We start from the raw sequence: 16,805 nt of genomic DNA, 5'->3' as shown, positions 1-16,805 counted from the left end.
AATAAAAAAGAGAAAAAAATTAAAAGGTTTAGGGTTGATTGGGGTTTGAGGCATTTGGGCAATTGTAAAGAAAAAAAATGGTTTTGAATTTTTTTTGACAATTTTGAAGTTTCGTTTAGTTATTTTTAAACCATAAATCAATAAACTTTAATATATTTCTATATAAAAAATAATTAAAAATACCATAAAGGGCCTAAATCCTAATATCATATACCATATCCTAAACAATATAGAGTATAGATTATAAAATATATAGAGTTTAATGTATAGATTATAGAGTATAAATAATATACTAATTTCATTTATTCATTATACTAATTTTATTTAACAGTATTTGTCTCCAGCGCACATTATATTCATCTTATATCACATGAAGCCTACTATATATAATTAGTTTCTTCAATATTTTTTATCAATTTAGTAGATAATATGTTAAATAAACATATGGTAAAGTTTCATTCAAAATTTCCGTATTTTGATAGTAATTTCCATCGTTTCCATCTAATTTTTGTCGAAATTTAAAAATTTTCGAAATTTCTGTCGAAATTTCCATCGAAATTTCCATCGAAATTTTCTCAAAACCCGAAATTTTATTCCTCGACTAAAACGACATGCTGGGTCGATAATAAATTGAGTGTTTCATTCCTTGATTTTAAGAGCACTTTGAGCGTTGAGAGTTACTAATACTGATTTGACTGGACTGAGAAGATGAAAGGTGAAGTGATTGTCTAGCAAAGGTGAAGGGGGCCAAGGGGCTCCTAATTGATTAATTATCTGCTGGAAGCTACTGGTTTGCCGGTCATTTCAAAATTCAATAGACTTTCTCTATGTTTTAAATTTTTAATTAAGGTTGGAAAAATGATGGTGTACCAAATTAATGATTAGCCAATTGCAAATTTGCAATACATTAATCATTGTGGACCACTCATTAATTAAATTGTACTAATTATTTATTTTCCATTTGTTTACTTGTTGGGTCGGTAGACTCGGTACATATATAGTCTCATTCAAGGTCGATTGACAGTTTCAAAATATGCTTATACAATCAATGCAGGGAAGTTTTCAATATTCAGTACTTGATTGACAAAAACAAGAAAAAGGAGAATAGATAAAAGTTAAAACGTTAGAGCCTATGACTATACTAATAATCTAATATTATGAGTGAGTATCAAGTTAATTTTATTTGTGGAACTTGCATAGAAGCACATGAAATTAATTAAGATTATTATTTTGTGATCCGAGAGGTCAGGATCGGATCATGCATATACTTCGAAAGAGCCTTGGAAATTGTGCTGCACCATCGCATTTCTTCCATCTATGGTTGATCCATTCTTACATTTAGTTTAGTCTTTGATTGCTAATGATTCTTAAATGAAATATTTAAAAGATAACTAATTAAATTCATGTCATTAGTTTTGTAGTCTCATCCTTGTTTCTATAATATTCATTCCTTTCTTGTAATCCAAGCATACATTATATATTTATATGTCAAGACAAACAAAAAATGTAAAAGAATAGAGTCGGTTCAAATATTGAGATGTGAGACTTTTTCGTATATCATGTTCGTAATCCTATATTTCTCTATAAGACTATGACAGAAAAGTTCTTATTTTATATGTCAATTATATACAATTTTAATCAAACTATATTAAAATAAAAGGAATCAAATTGAGAATGTGTAAAAATAAGTGTTCAATCAGTAAAGTTATAAATACCTACGATCATAATAAATAAATCTCAAGATCTTCGACAAGAAAAAAAAATCACATGATCTCATTTGCAGCCTCACTTTATCACTAAATGCTGATGAACTAATTTCTTAGGTAGAACATGCCTTCTCACTTAAGATTGCCTTAATATAGCAGAAAGCCAAGCCCAAGCTGCAAATTCTTGGTCGATCTGTTTGGTTATATTTTTTCTTATCTGTTCTGCTAAACCAAACATGGTACGTAGGATGGCCATATGATCATCCAATATACTAAAAAGAAAAAAAGAGTATCATCTCATCCCTCATGTGCTGTCACAATTAGGCTTGTCTCATGCCACATTACATGTTTGGTGGTCCACTCACTAATCTAATCAAAGCTTAATTTATGACCCAAAAAAAAAAACCAAACCCAAGCCTAATGTGATCACATGGATACAGTAAAGGCCCTGGAGTTGGAGATTTCACATTCACTAAAAAATATCTCGCGGGTTAAACCCCAAAAACAAAAACAAAACAAAAAGCCAAAAAGAAATATCTCGCGGGAATAGTGGAATACATACATGTTCTGATGTTCACAGGCTTCTGGAAACTTGTTGTGATTATCTACACCTCCACAGTCGTTAATCATCGATCCTAAATTACAATATTACCCTTACAGAGTGTACTTCATCTTCCGTGGCGGGCAGTGATTCCGACGTGGCAATGTTAATAGGGAAACGAAAAAAAGTGACGGAATGCTCGTGAGTCGTGATCATAGGCACGTGACCCAGAATTGAGAACCAGAACCAGATGGTGTAGGATAGAAATCACAGAGGGAAGAGTAATGGATAGCCGAGAGAGCTCGGTAACAGTAACAGTAACAGTAACAGACCAATAACTGTAAGCGCTTCGAAAAACCGTTACCAATTTCTCAGCAAGATGTTCACTCTGCAACTGCCGAGTTGCAGAGCTCTCGATCGATCGTCGCTGCCGTTGCTCGACGGCCGCTCTTCCTCATTTTGGGGCCGATACGACGCATGCTTCGTCAATGGCCGTTTCACGTCCACTCGTACAGAGAAGCTCCGCTCCAATGTCGGAACGGTTAGGGTTTTCGCGATGTCGAGCAGTGATTCCTCTTCATTCAAGATGAACTTGAACGAGTTCCTGGTCACTCTCGAGAAACCGCTCGGAATTCGCTTCGCGCTCTCCGTCGACGGCAAAATCTTCGTCCACGCCCTCAGGAGAGGGGTATTTCCGTCTTCTTCTCTCTCTTCTTTAATTAAAGTTCAGAGCTTCTGATTCTGTTTCATTGTTTCAGTGAATAATGTGTTTTTTTGTTTGAATTTTATCTGGTAGGGTAATGCGGAGAAGTCGAGGATAGTAATGGTGGGTGACACATTGAAAAAGGCTGGTGATTCGTCTGGAGGCAGGCTTGTTGTGACCAACGACTTTGGTGATACACAGTATGCCATTGACCTTTCAATTTCACATTGATCAGTCTGTAATTAACTGATTATTAATGTCAAGACTAAAAATGTGAGAAGTAATGCTAAAATTGAACAATATCTTATATTGGTTTAATTCATATTTATGTTTTGAATTTTTCTATTTTTGGAACACTTCTTGGCCAATTGGATGACAATGGATTTTATGGATGAATCTGAAGGGCAGAGTTTACACAGGAAATATTGTAGGTTGAGTGTACTGAATGCTGGTTTTGGAGCATAATAATCTTCTTTACTGTGCATGTGATTAAGTGTCTAAATTAGCCTTTGAAGTTTTTGAATTTTGTTTATGATTCAACTGCGAATGATTGTCTGTTCATCATATTTTTTGTTTTTATTTTTTCCAGTCTTTGGTTTCTTCAGGAAGATGCTGAAGGAGAAAACAGGATCTTTTAGCCTGGTTCTCGAAAGACCATTCTCTCCTTTTCCAGTTCAACAACTGATTGTTTCGAATGACCTCGATAATCTATTCAATAGAGGTCGAGTTCCTGTTGCCACTTGGAACAAGACTGTTTTGGCGTCAAATTTGCAAGCATCTACCGAAAGCAGTGGGAACTCTGGTTTTGTTACATTCACCTCGAAGTTTCTAAATTCACAAGGATGGAAATTTTTGAATGACCAAAATGGCCGTATCCAATCACAAATGCAGAGGAATACTCTTGCCCAACCCATGAGCCAAGTTGTTTGTATCTTTGCTGAAGAGGAGCCTGGAGATGGAGAATGGGCTTATGGAAATTTCCTACTAGAGGAATATATTAAGGCACTGGAACGCTCTAAAGGCGAGCTATACTATAATCACTCTCTTGGCATGCGCTACAGTAAGGTGCAATATTCATCAAATTCTTTGTTCTAAATACTTATATTAAACTAAAGAATGAACAATACTTTATTCTTTCGATAACATCTAGTTTATATGAGTAGCAATTTTCATTAAATTGCTCATTTATTATGTTGTTCATTTGTTAGATTACAGAGCAAATATATGTTGGATCATGTATACAAACAGAAGACGACGTGGAGACTTTGTCAAATGTTGCGGTGAGTACTGCTACACCTTGTATTTTTATGCAAAACAGCATTTCTGTGATGTGCGTCATTGGAAATTTGTAGTCTACACATATAAGCATTGTGCCAGCTTATATTGAAATGGATATGCAGATTTTCATGGTGGCAAAGGAAGATGTTCTAGTTCTTTGCAATTTATTTATTTGGTCCATTGCATGTAATTAAACATGCCTTCACAAATAATTATCCCATCTATTGATTGTTCATTGCACAGGGTCTTGTTGTTTTTATCCATGTCTTTCTTTAACTGCTATGAAATTCTCCATACAGGGAGTTACTGCTGTACTGAATTTCCAAAGTGGAACAGAGACAGAAAATTGGGGCATCAATTCCAATTCAATAAATGAATCATGCCAAAAATTTAATATTCTGATGATCAACTATCCAATAAGGTAAATAGGTAAAAGGCTCTATGCAGTATTCTATTTATTGTTGAAAAGAATTCGCCAGATCTTGCTTCTGAGGTCAGTTCTATCCGTGGAGGATGTGTGTGCATGGGTGCATGTGTTTGTATTTTTCGGTTTCTTTAACCATTTTAACAAGTACCAATTTGGAAGAACATGAGCTCTTTTCATGTATTGCTAAGATTTTAACATCTGGCTTATTTTTCTGGACATTTAGCTGAAATGCATTACTGATTTCATATACTTTCTACCAAAGGGTGAATAAAAATTGAGTCAGGTGGTTATTGCCTCACAATGCAATGCTAACTTTAGAAATGGAAAGGGAAGTCCTGAATGGGTCAGAATGCAATGCTTTAATAGCTTACAGTTCACTTGCTAAAATGTCTGCACCTTCTTTTTGCAGGGAGGGAGATTCTTTTGATTTGAGGAAGAAACTACCATTTTGTGTGGGGTTATTATTACGCTTACTGAAAAAGAATCATCGTGTTTATGTTACTTGTACTACTGGTTTTGATCGATCTCCTGCTTGCGTGATAGCGTACTTGCACTGGATGACTGATACTTCCCTTCATGCAGCTTACAATTTTGTCACTGGGTTGCATTTATGTAGACCTGACAGGTTCTTCTCGTTGACCATCCTGTTTGTAATTATTATATTGTCTACTTAAAACAAGAGTACTTGATGGCGTAAGATCGTGGCCATAAATTTGTGTTTGTTGAAAGAAATATCATAATTCCTTTGCATGTGACTATGACTTGTATCCCTAAAAAAAATCCTTTCTTGTGATTAGGGGTACTTTTGCAGTATGTTAACTGGTGAAGAATGTACTTGAAATCTTAATGCAGACCAGCAATTGCTTGGGCAACATGGGATCTTATTGCCATGGTGGAAAATGGCAAACATGATGGACCAGCAACACATTCTGTGACATTTGTATGGAATGGGCAAGAGGTAATTGACAATTTCAGTTTCAACTCTAGTGTGCTTTTAGCAGTGATTGCGGTCACTGTATAGATCTGAAGGGACAATGTCATTAATTTTCTTTCTCAATGCCTTATTGACCTAGGACAAATTCCATGAAGAGTTTTAAGCATGTAGTCTTTAAAGCATTATACCTGCTATAATTGAATAGTAATTGAACTTCTTTGTTTTTTCTGGTGTTTCCTGTATCCACTGTCTCTATTACAGGGTGAGGATGTAAACTTGGTTGGAGATTTCACTGCAAATTGGAAAGAACCAATTCGGGCAAATCACATAGGTGGATCACGATTTGAAGTAGAAGTTAGACTTTCACAAGGAAAGTAAGTAAAAAGCTTTGCATTACTTATCTTTTGATTGTGATAAGGATAAAAATATGAGATTTAATGACTCCTGGTTAACTTCAGTGCTTGGAAATATTTCAAAGCTCATGCACTGTGATTTCAGTTTCCTTGATTACCTAAACCACATAAATACATTAATATGTAGATGTGTAGAGTTCGAGTTTTATATGTGATATTCTTTTACTTCCTAATTTCATTTTTTCCTATTTTTCTTGGAGAAAGCTTATGTTGAAAATATCGCATGGCCTTCAGGTATTACTACAAGTTCATTGTTAACGGGCAATGGCGTCATTCAACCTCCTCCCCAGCTGAAAGGGATGAACATGGGAATCTCAACAATATAATCGTGATTGGTGATACTGCCAGTGTGAGACCTTCTTCTGTTCAACAACAGAAAAAGGTTAGTGCATTATGCATTTCTTTTCATATAAATTGTTTTTGTTTTTATATAAATTTGAATATGTACATGAAATCCCTGCGCCTGTGTTCTCTTTCAATAAGCAGATATTGGAATATATATAGATGCTTCGTTTCCCAAATAACCATTCATTGTATTCTAGTAAATACTTTCTATGATGCCCTTTCACTTTGGGGCTGTGTCTCCATTCTAATGGTTATTTGATTTGATTTGATTTATTGTTTTAGGATGCGAATGTTGTGAAGGTGATTGAGAGGCCATTGACAGAAAATGAGCGCTTCATGCTGGCAAAAGCAGCTCGTTGTGTTGCATTCTCTATATGCCCAATTAGACTAGCTCCAAAGTAGGTGGCAGGGACTTCATGATCAATATAGAAAGCATGATACGGATTCCCTAAAAATAAGAGTACATTTTGTAACTCGATGTAATTGGTTGAGGTTGTTTTGTTGATGCCTTAGATTGGCCTTGACAATTTTAATAAGTGTGTTGTTTGTTGCACATATGCTACCTTTAAAAATGTCATCGGCCAGGTTATCTTGATATGATGATGGGCCATTTTGGAGAAATTTATATGAAATTTCAAATAGGATTCAAACTTTCTATATACCCACCTGTCACAATTTTATTGGTTGTGACACCAAATGAGATATAATGATATATGAGCTGGCATTTCGGATATAGGTGAGTTTCTCTCCTCTGCCATTATAGATGACACAAGGATGTCAACATAATGTCTGTCATGAATGTCGACATTATTACGCAATGGCTCAAGTCCGTGTCGAAGCTTATAGTATTAATAGTAAGCTTATTACTACATGTACTGAACAAATCCCCACCCCTCTCCCTCTGCCTGTGGTGTTCACTTCAGTTCTATGCTAGCAAAGTATTGTTATCTAACCACTATTTCCTTTCTCTTGGTTTGCCAATAAGAAGCAGGTGATTATGATCGATACGATGATGGATTGTTTTAATCGAGATAGTTTGGGCTTAGCTTGGGCTTTGGACTTGTATAGGCCCTAGAATTGCCTCTTCTGGGCTAAGTTGGACAGAACAGTATTCTTCGAAGCCCACAAAGACTGTGGGAAAATATGGAGATGCCCATAAAGTCAAATCACATTCCCAACAAAGCAAGGGCAGTCATAAATTGCATGTACGATATGCCACAAATAGAGAAATCCGATGTTGGATCCAGGAGAACCAAGTTTTAAGGATAGGACCTTATCTCCGCAATCCATCCACCCATCATGTCTGTCACATATATGCCAACCATTAATTCCACTTCACTCAATTTTGTTTTAATTATTTGATCACATTTTGGCAATTTTGTGGTAGCCAAAGAATTATAACTTCATTCACTTTTATCTGCATTGTATTACGTACAAAACGGGAAGCTGTAAAAATGTTGTACTTACCTAGCTATTTGAACTTGAAACATATATAGCTAGTTAGAAGCCAAATAATTGATGTTAGAAAGGTTAATTTGGAGGTGCAAGTACATTTCATGAGTTGCAATGGAATAATGTATCAAGCTACCTCTAGCTATTGGAATGCATGCATGGGATGCATCTAACTCATCTTTTACTACATTATACATTACACAGATTATTTCAATTTTGGATCCATCAATCTTAACATAGGACCATGCAATTAAGTCAAGTGGATAGCTAGGTAGGAATAAAATGAATGCATGCCACAATCACAGTGTACGTGGCAAACAGGTATTGGGTATGCATGATGTAGCAATTTACGAAGATGATGGATTAATGAGATGATAGTGTAGTGTGTGATGAGTGATGAGGAGCATGCAATTGGTGAGGCCGGGAGACACAGAGTGATCTCCAGCGTCCAAACCTCATCCTCCAAGGTTAGAAGCTCTCCTTCACTGGGCTATCACTTTCAGTGCGTACTCCATTTCATTATTTCAATATTTGAATATTTTAATATAGGGGTGTGGGTGTGGGTGTGGATGTAGGTTGTTGGTGAGGTGTATAAAGGCACCCAAGTCCAAGGCCCATTGCCTACCTACGATGTCTGCAACTTCGATTGTTAACAGCTGCCATCTTGCCTCTTCCTCCACCTCCTCAACCTTCTCTCCTGTTGAGTCTTCTCTCAGCAGGAAAAGCCCTGCATTATTACGTGTCTCTGCCAGACTTACTTCTTCTTCTTCTCCTCCTCCAAACCTCATTCAAAACAAGCCCGTTTTCACTGCTCCAGCTCCCCTCACCAACCCCACCAGGGTATATACTCTCTCTCTCTCTCTCTAGCTACTTCATGTACTATATATAATACCTATATATATATGTGACAATGTGACTACCTTAATTGTGACATGCATGCATGCTATATATATACACATAATTAATTGGGGTTTCATGACATGCACTTGATTTCACTCTTCATGTGGCCTGCTTTTTGGTTCACGTTAATTTACATATTTCTCAAGGTGTTCATTAATTGGCATATATATATATATACCTGACATGCATGTGGAAGCTTCCAGCCTTGCACACGTTTGATGATTAATTATGTCGTCTTTTTAATTTGTGTTCTTGTCACACAACGAATCATCTGCTTACAGGGATCATGACGTGCCCACTAGCCATTGATTCAAGACCTTATTATGTTAACCACATCACTTAATTAATGACACGTGTATGGTTCGTTTCAAAGAACCAAAAAAGAAGGAAATTACACATGTATCGTGTACGGTATAAAGTATAAACACACCCTTTTCAATTTACTTTTAATTAATACGGTTGGTGAAAATAAAAGTATAAATATGGCTTACATATATTCATGAGAAGCCGTTACAGATTGGCGGCCTTCTTAGCGATCAGGATACATAGGAAGGAAAATTAATTTCATAATTAAGAAAAGGTCGGTTAATTAGAGATATATGCAATAATATTAATCTTACGTTACCCCCACCAAATTAAAACGATCAGTTTGTGAACATTTATAATTACTATTTATGTAACAGCTTAATTGCTTTTGTTAAATTTTTGTTCAATTAAAACATTTCTTTGGTATCTGTATGCATGTGTACTGAATATTAAGATGCAGTGCAGTTAAAACTTAAGAATATTATATTACATTGTAATATTTTTCAGTGATCAATTGTATTTTTTTGTGGGGTTCATTTGTAGAGAGAAGATATGGGAAAGGAGTACGAAGAGGCCATTGCAGCTCTCCAGAAACTTCTGAGGTAACTATATATATATATATATATATATTAATTTCCTCTGTTAATTACTTAATTTGTGATCAACTAGCTAGCTAGATTAATATTAAGTTGTATTATGAAAATGAATGATAAGTAATTAATTGCTATACAGTGAGAAGGGAGAGCTGAAAGCTAGTGCAGCTTTGAAGGTGGAGCAGATTACAGCGCAGCTGCAGACGGCAGAGGGCACCACCACCAAACCTTATGATGCCGTCGAGAGACTCAAAAGCGGCTTTATTCACTTCAAGAAAGAAAAATATGAGTACGCATCCATTTTAATTTAATGCATTAACTTAATTATATTATAATTAATTAAGCTTGATCACATTTAATTAATTAATTTCTCGTATTTTTCCTTTCAATTCACAGCAAGAATCCAGCTCTCTACGGTGAACTTGCCACAGGCCAATGGCCCAAGGTACGTAATCCAAACTCTGAAGGCTTAAAAATATTGATATAATTACTAATACATTTTTATTAATATTGTTCCGTTGGATTGGATTGGACGTAGTTTATGCTGTTTGCATGCTCGGATTCGCGGGTTTGCCCATCGCATACTCTGGATATACAGCCAGGGGAGGCTTTTGTTGTCCGTACAGTTGCCAATCTGGTCCCACCATTTGACAAGGTACTTTTAATTTAATTCTTTAATTAATTCACTTCACCATTCATTAATCCTTCCTTAATTATTTATGGTCTGATCGATTTTCGTTTTCTCTATGTATCTATGACGTTGCAATACAATATTAGACTAAATACTCTGGTACCGGGGCAGCCATTGAGTATGCTGTTTTGCATCTAAAGGTAATTAATCTAGTCTAATCTAATCCATTATTATTATTATTATTATTATTATTATTATTATCACCCAAAAAAAAAAAAAACCTCATATATATTATTGCCATATATACATTAATGCAGGTTTCATACATTGTGGTGATTGGGCATAGCGCTTGTGGTGGGATTAAGGGACTCTTGTCTTTTCCAGAGGAAGGACCCCCCACCACGTAATACCCTTAATTAATGAGCTTACTTAGCTACCCTAATCATTTTTATCTTGTTTTTGTTAATGTTGATGGAGTGAGACATGAATGTTGATGCAGTGACTTTATAGAAGACTGGGTGAAACTCGCTCAACCTGCAGGGAAAAAGGTGAAAGCACAGCTTGGTCCTGATGCTCCTTTCGGAGAATTATGCAGCCATTGTGAAAGGGTACTAAGCTCCAAATTAATTAATTAGTTTCTTAATTAGTTATCTTAATTATGTGTTTATGTAATATTGTAATGGAATGTAATGCAGGAGGCAGTGAATGTATCAATTGGGAACCTGCTGAGCTATCCTTTTGTTAGAGAAGGGTTGGTGAACAAGACTCTGTCATTGAAGGGAGGCTACTATGACTTCGTTAAAGGAGGTTTTGAGTTGTGGGATGTTGATTTTGGCCTCTCTCCCACTTTATCCGTATGATATCACAATCACATCAACCATTAATCATTATCTACCTAGCTACCTAATTATCCCAATTATTGGTGATCAGTTCCTAATTAAGTAGCTAGCACTTTTACTTTCTTCCTGCAACTCCAATAATAATGTAATCTGTACCATTTCCCCACAATAAATTTATATAATGGAGATCAATCGGAGGCTCCCACCTTGTCTCTCAAAAAATTAATCAAGCACTTATGTATATAGTTTCATAATTAATTACTTTAATTTCGTTGGGAATACTGCAATATTTTTCTTGTTTGTTTGTTTGTTAGGTAAAAGAGGTGGCCACGGTACTGCACTGGAAGCTCTAGCTAGCTGCTAGATAGGGACATGGGTTTTAGAGCTTAGAGGTGGTTATTGCAAAGATGTGCCTCTTCTCATCGATCATCATATTAATACATATGAATATGATAACGTGAATTGGGTTATGTAGACCAAATTAAATAATTAATCCCCATATTTAATCTTTTTCAAGACTACTTCACTTGGGTACATAATTTGAGGTTCCTTCTACATATAATGCACCATTCAGTTTTTGAAAAAATAGTAGTTATACTAAAAGAGAAGCTAGAACTGAAAGACTAGAAAATGAAAATGTAGATTATGGGTCAATGATGAAACATCACAACACTAAACCTTTACCATCATCGATCACTCGCTAGCTAGCTCTTTCAAGGCTACTAGTTCCATCTGTTAAAAGGCGAAATTAATCTGTCAAAAAGAGTTGCAATTGATGCATTCTAATTGGATTAATGAAGTGAATAACATCAATTAATTAATGATTGATGGATGGATAGGCCTGGCAACTACTATTTGGTAATTACCAAATTGTCCATCAATTGAAGATGATATGATATCAATAACATCCCCTTAATTCCAATCTCACAACTTGCACTTCAATAATGATGCATTGAATTCTTTGTTAACAATCATGCGGTGGACAGTCCCATACCACCATGTCAACACAACCCCTGTTCTTTTTTTTGGGACAGACATCCCTATTGTAAAAAATAAGGATAAAATACGATTTTAGTCCTTGTGTGTTGACCCAAAAACAAATTTGATCCTCGTGGTTTAAAAATTCTGAATTTAATCCCTGTGTTTTATTATGTTAACAATTATAGGACAGCTTTTAACTTCTGTATCCTCCCCCCTAATAATCTGAAGGAACCCACTATGCATCTATATTTTCAGGGTTTTGTTAAAATCAAATTTCACAGCCTTTCTTCTTGTGGCGATAATTTATTAATTTCACATTCTTTAAAAGAATCCAAATCAATATGTGGAAAATTTTGGTGGAGTGGGATTCATTCAAACTCAAAATTTGAACATACAGAGAGAGAGAGAGAGAGGGAGGAGTGATTGATTCGCACAGCTCCTCTGTATGTCATCTTTATTATCATTTTTCAGTTTTTTTTTTTTTTTTTTTTTTCCAATTGAACTGCAAATGGGTTCGAAGGTAATGGTTATAGGTTGTGGGCATTTTGGATTTGAGGATGTGGTGGGTTGGGTGACGGAAGAGTTTGAGGTAGAGGAGAGGGGTGGGGTTGGGAGATGGTGAGGAAGATGGGAAGTCGTGGGGTAAGGTTGTTTTTTATTTTTTGTTGGTCAATTTGAGTACAAAGACTCTTAAGTCCCTGGACACCTGTATCACAATGTCTAAATCGTTAATTCATTTGATGGAAATTGAGAATTGTCCTACAATTGTTAGCAAAATAAAACAAGGGGATGAAATTTGGAATTTTTAAACAACGAGGACCCAAAAATAATGATATAAACAAAAACGATGGGCAACAGGATTTTGTGCTCATACACAAAAACGACCGTACGTAGAGACTGTAGAGTTCAACATGTAGAGGATAATTAATTACAGTAGTTAAGATATGTACAAAATGACCCTTTATCAGAACCACAATAAATACACAAAAACAAATGGCAGTCCGTCTGATATATACTGCAATTTAGAGACATATGCCTCACCATTACTCATTAGGCAGGTCATGACTCATACGTCATCAGACTTTGGTTCAAGTATGACAGGGATTTTCTCCTTCTGATCACCCCGCAACACCTCCACAATCACCTGAGTTCAAAACACTATATTACTATGTTGACATATATAATAAATAAACTCCACATTTACATCAATTTGGCCATCTCGAATCCCATCAGAGACTAGAAATAAGATGAAAGACAGTACCTTATCTCCCACTTTACATTGGTCGAGAATTCTATACAAGTCACTGCCATTGGTGACCTTTGTTCCATTCACTGAAGTTATAATGTCACCCAATATGAGCCTACCATAGGCATCACGCTTGGTTGGTAGAAGTCCCTGCAAATTGGAGGTTCATCAACTCCACTTCAATGGAAGCACAACATCTTTTCGTAGTTTGGTTCTAGTTTAGTCATATAATCTAACAAATGGAAATTAATTTCTACAGGTATACATGAAACTTAGATTGGAAAATAGATCTGGGAGAAAATACCGCTTTGCCAGCTGGTCCATTTGCTGGTGCATCTAAGACAAGCACACCACTAACCCCCAACTGTTCAACAGATTGATCAGGTGCAAACTTAATTCCTAAAATAGGTCTGGTGACCTTCCCAAATCTGACCAACTGGTCAACAATACCATTTACCTGAATATGTGCAAAATTTTAAGAGAATTATCTCAAGCATGAGAAAGAGGGAATTTTAATATAAGGAACTTCACATGATGTCTACTCACAGTGTCAACTGGAATTGAAAATCCAACACCGGATGATGCACCAGACGGAGAATATATAGCTGTATTTATCCCAATAAGGCTTCCTGAACTATCTAGAAGTGGGCCCCCACTATTACCAGGATTAATAGCAGCATCTGTCTGTATAACATCTTGAATTGGACGGCCAGTAGCAGCAGAGCTAATTTCCCTACGAAGCCCACTATAAATAGCATAAAGAACGCATCCGTAAGATTCTTAGTTTCTCATACACAGCACAATACATATTCAGATGGGAATATATCAGCAGAATGAGAACTAAAACTACTTTCTATTGTATGGACTTTATTACTTCCTTTAACTGAATCACTGGTAACAATGACCATGGGTCTGCAAGACTTTGTTTCCTTTTACACAGCCCTAGAAAGTGTAGAATGAGAATGAATGGAGAACAAGACCATTGCAGCCAATTCCAACATGTTTAAGATGCAACTTCGTGTTAGTCATGCATGACTCATGAGTGAAAGACCCAAATGAAGATAGATTACTGGACTTTGTACCTGATAACGCCAGTTGTAAGAGTATGGTCAAGCCCAAACTGCAGAGTCACATATAAGGAAATCAAATTGTCAGTTAAGTGCAACCATATATTAAGCCATAATGAAAGCCTTCATAGTGTATAATGAGTGAAGGATTACATAAGCCATGTTACAAGTCAGAGGTGACCTTTCATAGCCAAATCAAAAAAACTTTTAAATGCATTAATAGTTATAGAGCCTCTTGTTTGATAATGATACTAGCTAGGCACAACTATGCTATAGGAAAAGCATTTCCTAAGTACTCATCCTCTTTTCATCTACCAGAAAAGATGGGTAAAAATAATGCATTTTTCCTGATTCTCTCTGAAATATGAATCAATACATTTTGAGTGAATTAAATGAGTATCAAGTATATTAGCAATTCACAAGGTTGACTATTTACTAGGTGGTAAACTTCATGATACACTTTCTAAAATCTAGACGATCACATTCACATCTAATGACAAATCATATCTCTAAAGCATTAAAAAATAATAAGCATAATGCAGCTATGAAAGAAAGTAAAATCATACTTACAGGATTGCCAATAGCAAACACTTTCTGACCAACAAGCAAGTCAGCAGAGACACCAATAGGTATAGGCCTTAGTTTGTCTTTGGGTGCATCCACATGTAAAACAGCAACATCCTTGTCTTGGTCAAATCCAACAACTTTTGCATCAAAAGTTGACTGATCAGCAAGAGTGACCCTGTAAATAACTAGCAGTGGTTTAGATGAAAACCATGAGAAGAGGTGCACTGTCATTTTTTGACATTGAACACAAAAGAAAAAATAAATAAAACGACCTCTCTGTCAAACTAAGAACACATTTTGAAACAATTTAATGACGGTCAAACCAAAAAGTAATTACATTCGAGAGCAGCTTTTAAGAAGAGTTGCATTATAAAAAATTAAAAAGTACTAATCTGAGATGACGAAGCCACCAAATATGGAGAAGCCAATCAATTAATAAAACAAACAGTTTCATAATATCCCCACTGCAAACTTTAACAAGATTCCACGGATAGCAGAAGCAGTTCCAAAATTAAGTTTTAGAGAATTGAGAACCAATGCTGACAATGAACTAAAAGAATCTCAAAAGTTCCATGACCGATCTCTTTTCATTCTAATAAACAAAACGTGTACACTTCAGACTCCATAGTTCTAGTGACATGAGGCGGATGTTGAAGTATAAATGGGCTATCAAGGAGCTACATTTTTACAACCTATAATAGCATCTAACCAGTAGGCTATAAACTACAATAGTACAATCTATAACACACTTTGGTTACCAATACATTTGATGCTTAGGCAAAGCAGAACTACATTAAAGCAGTCAGATTTTTCTAATACTACAGCTAAATTACAACAGCCAAAGCAAAACCTTTAAGCAACAAAACAGAAAATGCATTTCAAAGGAAAAAGAATTCGAAAGCAACCAACCTGAGATCAGAAGCACCACGTATCACATGGTAATTGGTGACAATGTTACCGTCTATATCCCACACAAAGCCAGACCCAGACCCCTGCGGCACCTCAAACACGTCCAAAGTAAATGCATCCTGCCTGAAACCCACAAACCACCACCATTTCAGAACCAAATCCAACCCAAAAAAAAGATAAAACTTTTTTTATTTCTTTTTTTAAAAAAGCATAAAATGGACCAACTTTTAGCTATTTAATTCAGAAGGGTCAAATATACCTGGCTGCAAGATTGGTGATGTAAACAACAGAGGGCGTGTTCTCCTGAAAAAGACGAACCGTAGCGAGCTCATCGGACTGCAGCTTCCTCGCCGGAGTGACGACGAAAGCCGAGGCCGAATCGACATCGGCGATGAATAAGGAAAGAGATAGAGCTAGCGAAGTGCAGAGAATGAGCAGAGAATTGAAGGCCGAGGAGAAAGGATTCTTGGTGGTGAAGAGAAGCTTGTGGAGGCATGGAGGACAGTAGTGGATCTTGTACGGGATCAAAGACCGTTTCTGGGTTTTGTGGTGGAGAAGGGAGAGGACAGGTGAGCTTGAGCTGGAGCTTTTGTGGAGGGAGAAGGATTTGGAGAGAGGACAAGTAACGAGGTTTCTGTTTGGGAAGCGAGAAAATGGGGGAGGGGGAGAGAAAATTGGAGAAGAGTGGAAGTTCGTGGAAATGAGTGAAGAAGCAGCCATCTGTGATGGTCTGGACTCTGGACAGCTGCCGTAGAAGGATTGACCCGTTTGATTTCTCTCGTTATTTATATCCAAGTCTTTTATAACAGAACAATGTAGATCGTAGATTGTAGATTGTATTCTACTGAGAGAGACTGAGAGAATGTCACTGTGTGAGAGTAGCTGGATATTCATTCTTTTATTTTATTTTAATTGTTTTTCAAATTTAAATAACGGTTAAAGGAATTCTTTCAATTCAGCCATCAAA

The 16,805-nt window shown here is 36.1% G+C and overlaps 3 protein-coding genes across 4 annotated transcripts; 2 read left to right on the top strand and 1 right to left on the bottom strand.

Moving 5' to 3' along the window:
• The first annotated feature begins 2,400 nt into the window (after positions 1-2,400).
• LOC147288732 (phosphoglucan phosphatase LSF1, chloroplastic-like) lies at positions 2,401-7,002 on the top strand. Of its 2 annotated transcripts, XM_086240466.1 has the most exons (10): positions 2,401-2,935; positions 3,044-3,150; positions 3,556-4,015; positions 4,159-4,230; positions 4,528-4,649; positions 5,065-5,280; positions 5,508-5,613; positions 5,851-5,963; positions 6,237-6,384; positions 6,630-7,002. In XM_086240466.1, the coding sequence occupies exons 1-10, from the start codon at positions 2,627-2,629 to the stop codon at positions 6,747-6,749; spliced, it is 1,773 nt and encodes a 590-aa protein (XP_086096592.1). In that variant the 5' UTR covers positions 2,401-2,626; the 3' UTR covers positions 6,750-7,002. The 2 variants fall into 2 exon arrangements, with proteins under 2 accessions (XP_086096592.1, XP_086096593.1); XM_086240467.1 differs by lacking the exon at positions 2,401-2,935 and having other exon boundaries at positions 3,540-4,015.
• A 1,384-nt stretch (positions 7,003-8,386) lies between these two features.
• CA2 (carbonic anhydrase 2) lies at positions 8,387-11,589 on the top strand. Its single transcript, XM_086239021.1, has 10 exons — positions 8,387-8,639; positions 9,549-9,607; positions 9,738-9,887; positions 9,995-10,043; positions 10,137-10,253; positions 10,376-10,429; positions 10,547-10,632; positions 10,729-10,837; positions 10,925-11,083; positions 11,383-11,589. Exons 1-10 carry the CDS (start codon positions 8,430-8,432, stop codon positions 11,419-11,421), a joined length of 1,032 nt encoding a protein of 343 aa, XP_086095147.1. The 5' UTR covers positions 8,387-8,429; the 3' UTR covers positions 11,422-11,589.
• Positions 11,590-12,866: 1,277 nt separating this feature from the next.
• On the bottom strand, positions 12,867-16,621 carry DEG1 (DegP protease 1). Its single transcript, XM_086242118.1, has 8 exons — positions 16,098-16,621; positions 15,839-15,961; positions 14,933-15,104; positions 14,378-14,415; positions 13,842-14,040; positions 13,600-13,752; positions 13,311-13,445; positions 12,867-13,193 (listed from the first exon to the last, which is right to left on the bottom strand). The coding sequence occupies exons 1-8, from the start codon at positions 16,556-16,558 to the stop codon at positions 13,116-13,118; spliced, it is 1,359 nt and encodes a 452-aa protein (XP_086098244.1). The 5' UTR covers positions 16,559-16,621; the 3' UTR covers positions 12,867-13,115.
• Between the last annotated feature and the right edge of the window lie 184 nt (positions 16,622-16,805).

The sequence above is a fragment of the Dryas octopetala genome, chromosome 4 (genome assembly GCF_963921425.1).
Source record: "Dryas octopetala chromosome 4, drDryOcto1.1, whole genome shotgun sequence".
NCBI lineage: Eukaryota > Viridiplantae > Streptophyta > Magnoliopsida > Rosales > Rosaceae > Dryas > Dryas octopetala.
Note: the sequence above shows the minus strand (reverse complement) of the source record. Positions and strands in the feature narration are given on the sequence as shown.